Source organism: Jaculus jaculus, chromosome 3 (genome assembly GCF_020740685.1).
Source record: "Jaculus jaculus isolate mJacJac1 chromosome 3, mJacJac1.mat.Y.cur, whole genome shotgun sequence".
NCBI lineage: Eukaryota > Metazoa > Chordata > Mammalia > Rodentia > Dipodidae > Jaculus > Jaculus jaculus.
Genome location: NC_059104.1, coordinates 126,173,318 through 126,187,479, shown reverse-complemented (window position 1 = coordinate 126,187,479; position 14,162 = coordinate 126,173,318). Strand labels below are relative to the sequence as shown.

Here is a 14,162-nt window from a genome sequence, read left to right as displayed (position 1 = left end):
CAATGCCTGATGATGAATCAGGACTCAGAGGGGACTGCAAAAGGGACAAAATAGTGGGATTAAGTGTAATGTTTTCCCCAAAAACATTGTGACTTTTATCAGTGAGCAATGAAAAGAAATAAAAACAAAACAAAGACTGAAAAAAAAAAGAATTTTGAGTTGGAGATTCTCAGGTCACTTATGTATGGAATCATGTCATCTGTAAATAGGGCTAACTTAACTTTTTCCTTTTCAATTTGTATCCCTTTTATTTCTTTCTCCTGTTTTACTGCTTGAGCTAGGACTTCCAATACTATGTTGAAGAGCAGAGGTGATAGTGGACACCCATCTTTTTTCTGATTTCAATGAAAATTCCTTCAGTTTCCCCCCATTGAGTATTATTTGGGCTTTAGGAGCATTATATATAGCCTTTATTATATTGAGATATAAACTGTCCATGCCTATTCTCTCCAATGTTTTGATCATGAAGTGATGTATTTTTTCAAAGGTCTTTTCTGTATCTATTGAAATGGTCATATGGTTTTTGTGTTTAAGCTTATTTATGTGGTGTATTACATTGATAGATTTACATATGTTGAACTACCCCTGCATTCCTTGGATGAAGCCTACTTGATCAAGGTGGATAATACTTTTGGTGTGTTGTTGAATTCTGTTTGTGAGGATTTTATTCAGGATCTTTGTGTCTAAGTTAATCTGGGAAATAGGCCTATAGTTTTCTTTTCTTGCGGCATCTGTCTGGTTTTGGTATTAAGGTGATACTAGCTTCATAGAAGGAGTTGGGGAACTTTCCCTGTTCTCTGATTATGTGGCACAGTTTGAGAAAAATTGGTTTCAGTTTTTCCATTAAGGTTTGATAGAATTCAGCTGAGAAGCCATCTTGTCCTAAACTCTTCTTTTGGGGGAGGTTTTTGATTACCTTTTCAATCTTGATGTGAGTGATAGGTTTGCTTAGAAGATTAATCTGCTCTGAGTTTAGCTTTGGTAGGTAGTATGTGTCCAGGAATCCATCCATTTCCTCCATATTATCAGTTTTGTGGAGGTTTTTGAAATAAGTCCTGATGATTCTCCCAGTTTCACTTAAGCCTGTTGTGATTTCCCTTTTTCATTTCTAATTTTGTTCACTTGAAGCATCTCTTTTTTTCACTTGATCAAATTGGCCAGGGGATTATCAATCTTGTTTATTTTTTCTAAGAACCAGCTCTTTGTTTCATCAATTTTCTTAGTTTTCAATTCATTAATTTCTGCTCTGATCTTAATTATTTCTTTCTGTGTGGAGCTTTTTGGGTTGGATTCTTTTTGCTTTTCCATGTCCTTTAGGTGGATGGTTAGGTTATTTATTTGGGATCTCTCTGTCTTTGTTATGAAGGCATTTAGTGCTATGAATTTTCCTGAGGATCGCCTTCATTGTGTCCCATAAGTTTTGGTACCATGTGTTCTCATTGTCATTCTGCCTTCATTGTGTCTCATTAGGCAGGAAATGAAAGGGACATTGCAGACAGCTGCTGCCAAGGCATTGTGTGGGACCTATGTGTAAATATGTTAGCAACCTGGGGTACTGGTTAATAGCATCCTTTCTGATGAATTCTGTGGGCCTCCTGTTTGGGGGTTTCCTTTAGTACATAATGAATGGCAATATTTTGACATCTTCTGATACAAGTAGCATGGTTGATCATCAGGAAATACCATTTCAAGAGGCATGGTCATTAGTTGAAACAACTTTTGATGTAGGCTGCAGGAGCACCTATCGCTCATACAAGGCTGGAGTCAAGGAGCACATCCTGTTTTACAATTTAAAGAAGACTGGCCTAAAACCAAAAGTGAAGTGACATATGCATGCCTGAAGATGGGATGAGAAAATGGGAGGTATAACTATTCCCCTAATGAGGTGTATCCTTAAGTACCTCAGAAACTCTACCCTCAATGCAGCTGCTGCAGACTCATTGCTAAGCTGTTTACTGAATTGTAACCTAGAAATAATAACCTCCTCTCTAACCTCTTCTCATTTCCCTTCTGTGCATGCTGACTGAAGTCTTAAAGCTTCTTTCTGAGGCACTAGGCATTCTCATTCTCTCTGAAGCCTCTCTTCACCCATGCAGCTCCTAGCAGGCTTGCTTTGCTGAGCCATTTAATTTCTAATTACCTAACTTTTTCTTTGTCCATAAGTTTCCTTCTATGTCCTTTTAAAAGTTCTTCAGGGGCTGGAGAGATTGCTTAGTGGTTAAGGTCCTTGCCTGTGAAGCCTAAGGACTTATGTTTGACTATCCATGTCCCACATAAGCCAGACACATAATGTGACACAACTGCACAGGATTGCACATATGCACAAAATGGTGAATGCATCTGGAGTTCAATTACAGGGTCTAGAGCCCCTGGCATGCCAATTCTCCTCTTCTCTTTCTCTCTCTCTGATTAAAAAAAATAAAAAATATTCTTTGGGATGGGGGCTGGAGAGATCGTCCAGTGGTCAGGGCACTTGCCTGCAACTTCTAACAACCCTGATTCAATTCCCCACTACCCATGTAAAGCTAGACACACAGGGTGGCATTTGCATCTGGAGTTTGTTTACAGCTGCTAGAAGCCTTGGCATATTCATTCACTCTCAAGTCTTTCTATCAGACTCTTTCTGCTTATAAATAAATAAATAAAAATATTCTTTAAAAAGTTCTTCTGGCTAGGTATGGTGGCATATGCCTTTAATCCTAGCACTTGGGAGGCTGAGGTAGGAGGACCACTATTAGTTCAAGGCCAGCCTGAGACTACATAGTGAATTCCAGGTCAACCTGGGCTAGAGTGAGACCCTGCCTGAAACAAAACAAAACAAAACAAAACAACATTCTTCTGGAGCTGGAGAGATGACACAGTAGTTATGGGCACTTGTTTGCAAAGCCTGACAGCCCTAGTTCATTTCCTTGGTACTCATGTTAAGCTAGATGTATATACTTATTTGTAGTAACAGGAGGCCTTGATGTGTCCATTCATTCTCTCTCTCTTCATCAGTTGGTGGCTCATGCCTTGAATCCCAGCAATTGGGGGCAGATGTAGGAGGATCATGGTAAGTTTGAGGCCAGCCTGGGAATACAGCATGAGTGCCAGGTCAGCCTGGGCTAGAGTGAGATCCTACCTCAAAAAAAAAAAAAGAAAAAGAAAAAGAAAAAGAAAAAAAAGCCCCACTAAAATAGAGGTCTTCTGTCTATAAGATCTTGAACCTGTAAAGGGGATCTTGTGTACCCGAATGACCACAACACATTCATACCTGTGCCCAGAAAAGAGCACAGTGGTCTTCCTTGGCCAACACACATTCCTCAAATATTTCCTCATACGCATTTTCTGCTGTATTTTTCTCCAAAGCATTTCACAAATGTGACACATAAAGTTTTTTTTTTTTTTGCAGAGAGAGAGAGAGAGAGAGAGAGAGAGAGAGAGAGAGAGAGAGAGGGAGAGAGAAAAGAGAGACAGAGAATGGGCACACACCAGGGCATCTAGCCACTGCAAATAAAGTCCAGATGCCCCTTGTGCATCTGGATTACATGGGTCCTAGGGAATTGAACCTGGGTTCTTTGGCTTCACAGGCAAATGCCTTAACCGTTAAGCCATTTCTCCAGCTCCAAATGTGACACATTTTAAAGTTCATATTTTGACTTGTAGATTGAATTCCCTCACTAGTTTATGTGTCACAGGAGTCCCTGAATCCTTTCTGCTTCTGTCTCTTCAGTATCTCTGTATTGGGCAAGGACAGTGAGCAGCCTATGGGAGGCAGTAGGAATGCAGAATTCCTTAGGAAATCCATTGTAGGCTCTCAGATCCTCAGATTGCTCCCCTCTAGCAGCCTCACAGTGCCGAGATTATTGGTGAGTGAGTCCTTTTCTTCTAGTGCTCTCTTGGCTCCTCCTTCATCATCTCTAGAGTTCTTTGAAAACAAACATGTAAGTTCTGTTGTAAAGTTTAATTTGCCTGTTCAGTTTGTGGTTCAGAATCAAAAAGTGATGTAACCCAAAGTCCTTAGCTGGCCTCCTCACCAGTCCAGGCTATGATTCAGTCCAATCTTCCTCTCCCCCTCCTTTAATGATAATACACGCTGCTCCAAGCAACCTCATGGCTTCTCTCAGTTCTAGCTTTTTTGTGTCTCAAATGTCTGCATCCAATGCTCATGGATTTCTATATTCTTCTGAAACACTAGCTTCAAGTTGATGTCATTTTTTTATTAGTAACTTCCATTAATGTAAGCAATATGTCATGATCATAATCCCCTTCACAACACAACCTTTTCCCTTTCCCAAATCCCCCCCTCCACTGAATCACTTCTTCTTTCCAGCCAGTTTCTCTTCTATTTTGATATCAGTTCCCTTTCTCCTATTATGCAGGTCTTGTGTAGGTAGCATCAGCCACTGTGAGGGCACGAATTTCAAGGCCTCTTTGTGTCTGGGAGACAATATTTGAAGTAGTTCTTCCCTTCCTTTGTCTCATACATTCTTTCTGCAACCTCTTCCACAATGGTCTCTGAGCCTTGGAAGGTGGAATGGAGATTTTTTACTTAGTATTGAACTGTCACTGTCACTTCTTAGCACTTTGGTGAGTTTTGAGTTACTCCAGTGGTCACTGACATGTGAAAAGAGAAGCTTCTTTAACCAAGAGCGAAAGTAGCATTAATATATGGGCATAAGCATACGTGTTTAGAGGGCAGTTTGGTGGGCATAAAGTATGCCTTTAACCTGATAATTAAGAGTTTCCTCCCTAAGGGTTATGACCTCTCAAGTCATAGGCTTTTCATTAGGCTTTCAAGACCAGGTGAAAAATTCCCTCTTTTGGAGCAGGCTTCAAGTCCAATCCGACAGCAGTTGTTTCCATGACAGATATGCCACCATTGCACCAGTTGGTACACTTGACCTGGCTGCCTAGCTGTAAAGCTTATAGAGTCCACCACTGGTTAACACCATTGATGACTTTTCCCCACCAACAGACTGAATAAATTGTTCCAGCATCCTGACAGCTAGTCAGCAGGGGGGAGGCTTCCAGGTCAGTCCCAGCTGGATTTCTCAGTGACCTATGGCTGCAGCATGTGGAGTCTTCAGTAATAGGGTCTCATATATAGCTTTGTTGCACAACCAAGGGCTTTGGCAAAAATAGCCTATAATGTTTGGGGGCATCAGGAGCCTTCCTGACCAACAACCCATTGGAAAGTATCCTACCCCTGGCACTCAAATTTTTTTGAATAACAATCTATGGCTTCTAGGTATAACATTACCTACCTCCACAAGATACCTCTGTCTCTCTCTATTTATTTATTTATTTGACAGAGGGAGAGAGAGAGAGAGAGAGAGAGAGAGAGAATGGGTATGCCAGGGCGTCAAGCACTGCAAACAAACTCCAGACACATGTGCCACCTTGTGCATCTGGCTTATGTGGGCATTGTAAAATAGAATCTGGGTCCTTAGGCTTCACAAGTAAACATCGTAATCACTAAGCTATAATTCCAGATCTCATATATATATATACACACATACATATACATATACATATATAAATCTATAATATAATATATATTTTAATAGATATATTTAAATATATATTATTAGCTAGGTAGGGAAGAAGTAAATTTCCATTTGGCTTATTCACAAATCTTAAATTTTAATTAAACCTCCTTCTCCACAATCTCCTCCCCTTAGACAATTTTCCACACTATCTTCTGCCTCTATTTACATATTTACCATACCCTTTGCTCTCTTCCCTCTGTCACAGCCCCTTTCTAGTTTCCTGATCTCTACTACTGAGTTTTATTCCAACTCATACTCAAATCTATACATGTCAAGCTAGGATCCAAATATGAGAGAGAACATGCCATACTTGAGTTTCTGAGCCTGGGTTAGCTCACTTAGCATAATCTTTTCCAGATCCATCCATTTCCCTGCAAATTTTATAAATTCATTTTCCTTCACAGCTGAGTAAAACTCCATTGTGTAAATATACCATCTTCAATTATCTATTTGATTTTAGTTTTTGAGTAATGTTTCTTACTAGTCAACACCTTAAAGGTCCCGTGGACTTACCTTTTTACCCTTTTCCTAGTAATCTTACATTCTAGTTGATATTTTCTGGGTAATGCTGACGTATCACTGGTAGATAATTTTTTTTTTTTTAGGCAATCAGAAAGAACTCCTTTGTTCCATGTTAGATTGAACATGAAATCTCACACTGAAGTTTATACTACTTTGTAGAGACAGACCCATAGGTTGCTCCAAATCTGACCTTCTCACTCACGGACACTGAGTTCTAACTCATTCTTTCCTGAACATTTCTGTGGGACTTATCCCACACTGGCATGAATAATTTTTATGATATTAATGAGCTAAAATAAATTTTAAGAAGTAGAAAAAAGTACAATACTGATTTATTTCCCATTAGCATTCATCATGGAAGGGGGAGAAGGCCTTCCCATCCCTCACTAAGGCTGGAGGGTCCACCGTTTCATGAGGGGTGTAGCCACAGGTAAATTTTACATACTAAATAGCTTGGTCTCTTAAATAACCACCCCTAATCTATGCTCACAAATCAACCCTAATTGAACTAAGTAGGACACACACACACACACACAGACACACACACACAGACACACACACACAGACACACACACGACATCATTAGACATCATTAGCCAGGTATGTATGGAGAAAGGGGGGGGCGAGCGAGCTGGCAGTTATTGAGATTTTTTTCTTCAGTGGTGTAGCTATCCATAAATTGCCCATTCTCAGTAACTCATTGGTTCTCCAAGATACACTTAGGCAGGACCATGGATTTGTTTCATTGGTGCCCTATGTTTCATATGGCGCCCTTTGTTAACATCTCAGAAAAATTCAAACAATTCATACATATATATTAAAATAAAATGCATTTTGAAAAGTGTACAATATTATTCAATTGACCTTCTGGAAAATTGTATGTTGTGTTGTTTATATCTTTGAAATAATCTGTTTTTCAGTCTCTATGTCACTGGATCTCTGAATCAGGCCTCCTCCAGATCAGGATCAGCCTTTCACCCACTTTGCCCTTGGCATCTGTTAGAAACTTTACTGAGCTGTTTTAAATGAACTCAAATCCCCATATACAAACTCTAGATATGCTTGCTATTCTTTTAGACATTAAGCTAGACCTGGTAAAAGTGTTCACATTATCAGCACAGCATGTTTAAATTATCAATATCATAAAATTACTTGTATAGATCTTTCTAGTTTAAGAGCAATTGAGTGCTCCATTTCTTTGAAAACTTTGAAGAATATGTGACCTATGTAAATCTTCAATCTTATTCAAATGGAATTTAGGTCATGAGTATTCTCTATTTCCAGAAACAGAAGATAATTTTCACTTCTGTCTCTCTCTTTTTGTTGGTTTTTCGAGGTAGGGTCTCACTCTAGTCCAGGCGGAATTCACTATGTAGTCTCACGGTGGCATCCAACTCATGGCACTCCTCCTCCCTCTGCCTCCCGAGTGCTAGGATTAAAGGTATGCGCCACCATGCATGGCATTCTCCTGTCTGTTAAAAAGAAATGTTTCTAAGTAAGTAGGTATTGGAAATATCACCAAAATTAACAAATTTTTCATCTTATCTGTATCATTGTCAGTCTATTAAGATCTGTGTCTGTCCAGAGTTTATGTCTCAGTTATGGATAACTGATCTTTTTCTAAAGGGTTGAATTTGTTTAATACATCTGAAAAGAATGCAAATATGAAGAACTGATACCCAAGGAAGCATTGGTTCCGTACTAATGAATTGACAAGGATCAGCATTTGGGGGATGTGGAGACTACCTACACACTTTTAAAAACTGGAAAGCACAAACCATATGATCAGATAAAAATCATATTAACACCTATGAAGGAGGGTTGGGGAAGTTGCTCAGTGGTTAAAGGCACTTGCTTGCAAAGCCTGCTGGCCTGGGTTTGATTTCCCAGTACTCAGATGCACAGGGTGGTATAAGTGTCTGTAGTTCCTTTGCAGTGGCAGGAGGTGATGGCACACTCATACCCTCTTCTCTCTCATTCTGTTTGTAAATAAATAAAAATATTTAAAAACAATTTATGAAGTTGTAAGACTCTTACCATGATTTTTATTTTTTATTATTAATTAGTTTTGTATTCAGCAAATACAGTTAGTTTGGTACCATTCTTAGACTCATCTGTGACCTATCCCCTCCCCATGGCCCCTTCTTGTTGAAGTACATGGGTCATGCATTGTGGAGTTCGCCCACAGTTATGGGTAAGATAAATGTCTCTGTATATCATGACCCAGCATGTGGCTCTGACATTCTTTCCGCCCCCTCTTCTGCAAAATTTTCCTGAGCCATGTTGGGTTCATTTTTGATGATTTTAATTTTTATTAAACTACAGAGCTTCAGTCAGCTGCTCAAGGGTTACTCACACTCATGACAGACAAAAGGTGATACCCTTGACTGGTCTGTGTATTGATAGGTATCCCCAACCCACAAGCTCATAATGAAGCTTCTTAATGAAGCAGGCCTGTGTCCTCATAACCTGAAAGAAGACAGCAATCATCCTTCAGGCATCAGACTTCTAGCCACACCCTTCATAGGAACTCTATGTGCCTGTCTTCAGCTGGCTTCTAGGCATACCATTCACTGAGTGGTAAATCTATGCAAAGCATGTAAGAATATAAGAGGATTTTTTTTGCATGTAAAAATAATATTTATTAACTTAGGATGTATAATATAATCAAACCAAAACCAAAAAACTTAAGCAAAATCTGGATTCCTTTCAGATTATAATTTATATCTAGATATGACAGTGGACTGTCTTTAGCTTAAAGAAGAACAGCAAAATGGTTCCAATTCCATCTGGTAAGAGCACAGAGCTATGAGGAGCTGAGGCTATGGGAGGCTCTGTGGAAGTGCTAGCCCATGCCTCAGAATTCTGCCCAAGTGCTGGCCTCTTTGCTATTGAGACAATGCTCAGTATCCTTGCCATAGATGTCTAAATAAAATCCAAAAGTCCTTGAGTCTTCCAGAAGTATGCTATCAGCTCACAGCACATGCTGGTAATAAATGAAAGTTATTTTGCTGCAGTCTTTTGAGCAATGGCAGCATTTTCCAAAATTTTCCTTTTTCATTCTTCATAGTTCTGTGTCAGGTCTTCATCACTCTGTGGTTTATGTTGGATCTCAGCTCCATTCAAAACTTCTTCAGCAGGTGCTTCAACCAGTAACTTCTTTTTCTTCAGCAGTGGACTATCTAAATCTCCAGGTTCTCTGTTAATCTGCTGTCTGATCTTCTCTAACTGTTTATATAGTTGACCAACTATAGCTTTTTTTTTTACACCAGAGGTGGTTATCATTTTGTTTTTATCCACTTTTAGCTTTAGAATTTTGCATGCTGAAAGTAGTGCATAGGTGGTGAAAAGTGGCCTAGGTAAGTCAAGATCAGCTTGTGTGTGTGGAAGACTGGATTCATAGCTTTGTAGTATTTTTGAAGCCAGTTTCACTGCTTCTGTACAGCTGCACTGGACAGCTAGGTCTCTTATTCCAGTATTTGAATTCAGGCCCAATGAACATTCAAAAGATTTAAGGCAGCTGATACATCTTGTTCAAACCAGAAAGTTTAATTAAATAAGCCCTGTCCAAGGGGCACTTCATACAGGAAGTGGCAAGGTCTAGACAGATGACCGCATTGCTAGTTTCTGTGGCGTGTGTGGACAGACCAGTGCACTTCACTTGGGACTGGCGCAGGTATTCTCCTTTTCTCAGCACACCCGGTTCGCTTAGGCCCAGGCGTGGGGCCAGGGACCTGATCAGCCTGGACCCCATGGCAGGACCCTATAAGAGGATTTTTTAAAAAGAGTATATATTTCTTTAATTTTTTTAAAGTTTATTTATTTGACAGCAACAGACAGAAAGAGGCAGAGAGAGAAAAAGAGAGGGAGAGGGGAGAGGGAGAGAATGGGCATGCCAGGGCCTCCAGGCACTGCAGATGAACTGCAGACGCACGCACCCCTTTGTGCGTCTGGCTAACGTGGGTCATGGGGAATTGAGCCTCAAACCAGGGTCCTTAGGCTTTACAGGCAAGCACTTAACTGCTAAGTCATCTCTCCAGCCAAAGGAAGAGGATCTTATTATTATTATTATTATTTGACGTGGGGTCTCACTCTGGACCAGGCTGACCTGGAATTCACTATGTATTCTCAGGGTGGCCTTAAACTCACAGTGATCCTCCTACCTCTGTCTTCCAAGTGCTTGGATTAAAGGCGTGCACCACCACGACCAGCTAAGGATTTTATTTAAAAAAAATTTTTTTAATTTTTTTAAATTTATTTATATGAGAGCGACAGACACAGAGAGAAAGACAGATAGAGGGAGAGAGAGAATGGGTGCGCCAGAGCTTCCAGCCTCTGCAAACGAACTCCAGACGTGTGCGCCCCCTTGTGCATCTGGCTAACGGGGGACCTGGGGAACCGAGCCTTGAACTGGGGTCCTTAGGCTTCACAGGCAAGCGCTTAACCGCTAAGCCACCTCTCCAGCCCAGGATTTTATTTTTAATTAGGAATCAACACAATTTGAAAATTTTCAAAAGGTGCAATATAGTTTTTTCATTTACCAATGAAGGAAGTTAGAAATTATGCCTCATCCAAGGGGGGGGAAATCAGCAAATGGCAAACAAATATCCTTAAAAGTCGAAGTCACAGAGTACATCCTAGCAGAGAGGAGAGCTATGAAAGCTTCTACCCACTTTTGTGAGCTTCAAAGATTGGATCAACTCAAGGGTAGAGAGAAAAGGCAACTTTCAAAAAGTAGTGTGCTACTAAATAAACTTTCCTTGTTACAAGGAAGACCGAGCACTTCCTTATTAGATATTGGAGCCCTGTCTACCTTGAAGAAGCTCTAGTCCCCTCTGAAGTCCCTGCAGCACCTGATTCCCAAGGAAGACAAAACCCCAATCACTGCTGTCTCTTAGGAAGGTTCTGCATATTCCATCTAACATCTCACAACTCTGAAGAAATCACAGGTACAAGAACTGTAACTGGGGTGACTGGGGAAATGGCTCTGCAGTAAAGAGCTCTTGCCTGGCAACCTGAAGGCCTGCATTTCCCTGAGGTGGATTCCCAACACCCATGTAAATAGCTGGGCATGGCCACACATGCATTTGGGGAGTAGAGACCTGAGAATCAATGGGACTTGCCCTTCAGCCAGTCTAACCGAAAAAGCTGTTCTGGGTTTTGTGAAATACTCTTTCTCAAGGAAACTAATGGATGAACAGAGGAAGACATTTCAAGTCATCCTTTGGCCTCTCCATGTGAGTGCATGTGGTCTGCAGACACATGTGAATATAACACACATCCCATGCCATATATGCACCACACATACTACACATACACACTTGCAAAAAAAAAGGAACTGTAGATGTTATTGCATGCTAAGAATAATTATTTATTTGGAAAAACACTTTGAACAATATTTCACTAAGATATTTAGGATTAATAATAATATAGTATAAATTTCAAAAAGCAAGAAATGATTATGACAAATTTCAACATATTCATTAAGTATTTGAGGATTTAAATGTTACAGAAAGTAAACATGTATCAAAACACATCCTGATGCTCTAATAACATGCACAGTTTTTATGTTATGCATGAATTAAAATGGATATTTAGGTAAAACTATCAAATCTCAATGGTTTTATGTCAAAGGGATACAACAACTATGAAGCTAATATATGGGAGAACAAGTTATGAAAACAGCTGGGAATATTCAGAAGCAAAATTATAACCAGGGACTAATATTAACTCTATCTAAAAATCAACACTAAACCATCGTCATAAAAGCACTGTGGTGCAGGAGCAGGCTGGAGTCAGATAATGGCACAGAGAAATGACTATATAATGCGGTGTCTGTCTTGGATACGAAGATTCACTGATGGCAACAGCAGGAAGGATTCATAGATCTACCCTAGAATCAACTCAGACATCACATAGATAAGCAGTGTTCAAATACCCAAGACTTCGATTCCACAGAAGGTTCAGATAAAATAATAATGTGCTTCTAATCTATTCTCTCAGGACTATTTCTCCTTCAAGGTTTATGGACTATGATATAGTGAGTACTGTGGCCAGCTCCCTGCTTCTCAAGCTATACTCTATATAGTAGGAGAGAAAGGCAATGTGGTAAAAACTATCAAACAGGTTTCCCTCCCTCTAACAGGAATGCCCAGGGTTTTAGACTGGGAGGGTTTTGAAAAAACAATATAGGATAAGAACAGTTTCAAATAGAGTCTAAAAATGAGGATTCCTTTGAGGAGGATGAATCAGACAGACTGTCCTCAGAGCTCTCATCTGTATCTTCATCTCCACTGCCCGACTCTGAGGAGCTGCTCTCTTCATCCTTGGTCCCATCTTCCATCCCATCCTCGCCTGTTCTTGGGGAGCGCTCAGTAGGTTCTGAGGAGTCTGACCCCACAGCCAGGAGCCCCTGCTTCTCCCTGGGAAGCTCTGGCAGCTCCTTTGCTGAGGAGGACTGTGGATCTATTATTCTGAACTTGGGGCTGGGGCCATCTGTCACCATCGTGCACTTTCGCTTACCACAGGAGGTCTGTGCACCTCCATAGGCAGCATACTCCTCAGGCGACAATGACTTGAGCCAGGCGTCCAGGTCCACCCAGTACTGCTGCTGCATCTCCTCAGCCTGCCTCTTGTAGTTCTCCTTCATGCTCGGGGGCACACGCTGCCAGCGCCTGCTAATCTCCACCATGCGCTCCCTCATGGGCAAATGACACAGCTCCCTACTTGACCATGAATCTTCGTGAAATTTGTGATACCCATTCATGGGGGGCTTTTTGGGTTCTCTGAGTTTCATCTTTGGGGACAATTCACCCATTTCTGGAGCAGAGCTCCCATTTTTCTCATTGTCTTCCAATTTTTCAGGGACTTTCCTTTGGTCCCTTGTGCGTGCCACACGTCTCTTGAACTTCTGAGCTAGATCTGGGTGTTCTTTCCTGAACTGAGCCACTTTTTCCTCAAAGTCCTCCCTCTCCTTCTGGAAATCTTGAACATACTTCTGCCGGGCCTGCTCAGGGAGCTGCCTGTACTTCTCCGACAGGACTCGGGTCAGCTGCTTGTTGTTGAGCTCAGGGTGCATCTGGAGGTACTGGGCCCTCTGCTCCTTGTAAAAGCGTAGGTAGGCTGTCAGGGGCCTTTTGGGGAAGTCGGGGTGCTTCTTGTACTTCCCACTTTTGTGGGGATGTGTAACTTGTTCCTTTGCTTCCAGAACTAATTCTGACAGTGTGCGGAATTTCCTTAATTTTTGAGAAATCTCCTGCCACTTTAGTCTGCACATTTCTCCTGTAAAGGGTTCAAAAGCTACTTTCTCCCAGTCCAGATCTGCCTGGGATTTTTGGAATGCTCGGCTATCATTGGATAGCAGATTCTCCTCCATGCACTCCATTAGCCTCAAGGTGTCTTTTGCAGACCAGCGCCCTTGGCTGGGAAGTGATGCCATGTTGACCCTGAATGTGGGCCACTAATAATGTCTCTGTTGTGCAAACAGCTCAACAGTGTCTCAAATCTCCTCACACATGCGTGTCAGCAGTTCAGCAGTGTGTGTGATTTTGTATTTCTGAGAAGAAAAGAAAAGAATGTTAATATCCATCACTGGGATTTAGGAGAAAAATAACACTGCATTGACAGTGCTTAACTGAGTCTTAAAAATGTAAATAGAAAATTTCACCATTTGAAATAAAAATTGTTTGCCTTTTATATGCTGTAGTTGAAACATTCAAGCTCTACTTACTTCAGTCTCCTTCACAACCCTTTAAAAAGGCATGCCTTTAAAACAGCTGAATGGGGCTGGAGAGGTGGCTTAGCAGTTAAGTCACTTGCCTGCAAAGCCAAAGGACCCAGATTCGATTCCCCAGGACCCACATAAGCCAGATGCACAAGGTGGTGCAGGTATTTCGAGTTCGTCTGCAATAGCTGAAGGCCCTGGCACGTCCATTTTCTTTCTCTGCTCTCTCTCTCTGCCTTTCTCCCTCTCTCTCTCAAACAAATAAAATAAAATGAAGTTAAAAAAAACAAAAAGCCCAAGCAGGGTGTGGTGGCGCATGCCTTAATCCCAGCACTTGGGAGGCAGAGGTAGGAGGACTATTGAGTGTTCAAGGCCACCCAGAGAAC

The 14,162-nt window shown here is 41.1% G+C and overlaps 1 protein-coding gene and 1 pseudogene across 1 annotated transcript; both read right to left on the bottom strand.

Annotated features, from left to right (window-relative positions):
* Positions 1 to 9,056: 9,056 nt before the first annotated feature.
* Positions 9,057 to 9,807, bottom strand: LOC101618018 (annotated as a pseudogene).
* A 2,451-nt stretch (positions 9,808 to 12,258) lies between these two features.
* LOC101617712 (upstream-binding factor 1-like protein 1) lies at positions 12,259 to 13,491 on the bottom strand. The gene has a single exon (XM_004661886.2). The coding sequence runs from the start codon at positions 13,489 to 13,491 to the stop codon at positions 12,259 to 12,261; it is 1,233 nt and encodes a 410-aa protein (XP_004661943.2).
* Between the last annotated feature and the right edge of the window lie 671 nt (positions 13,492 to 14,162).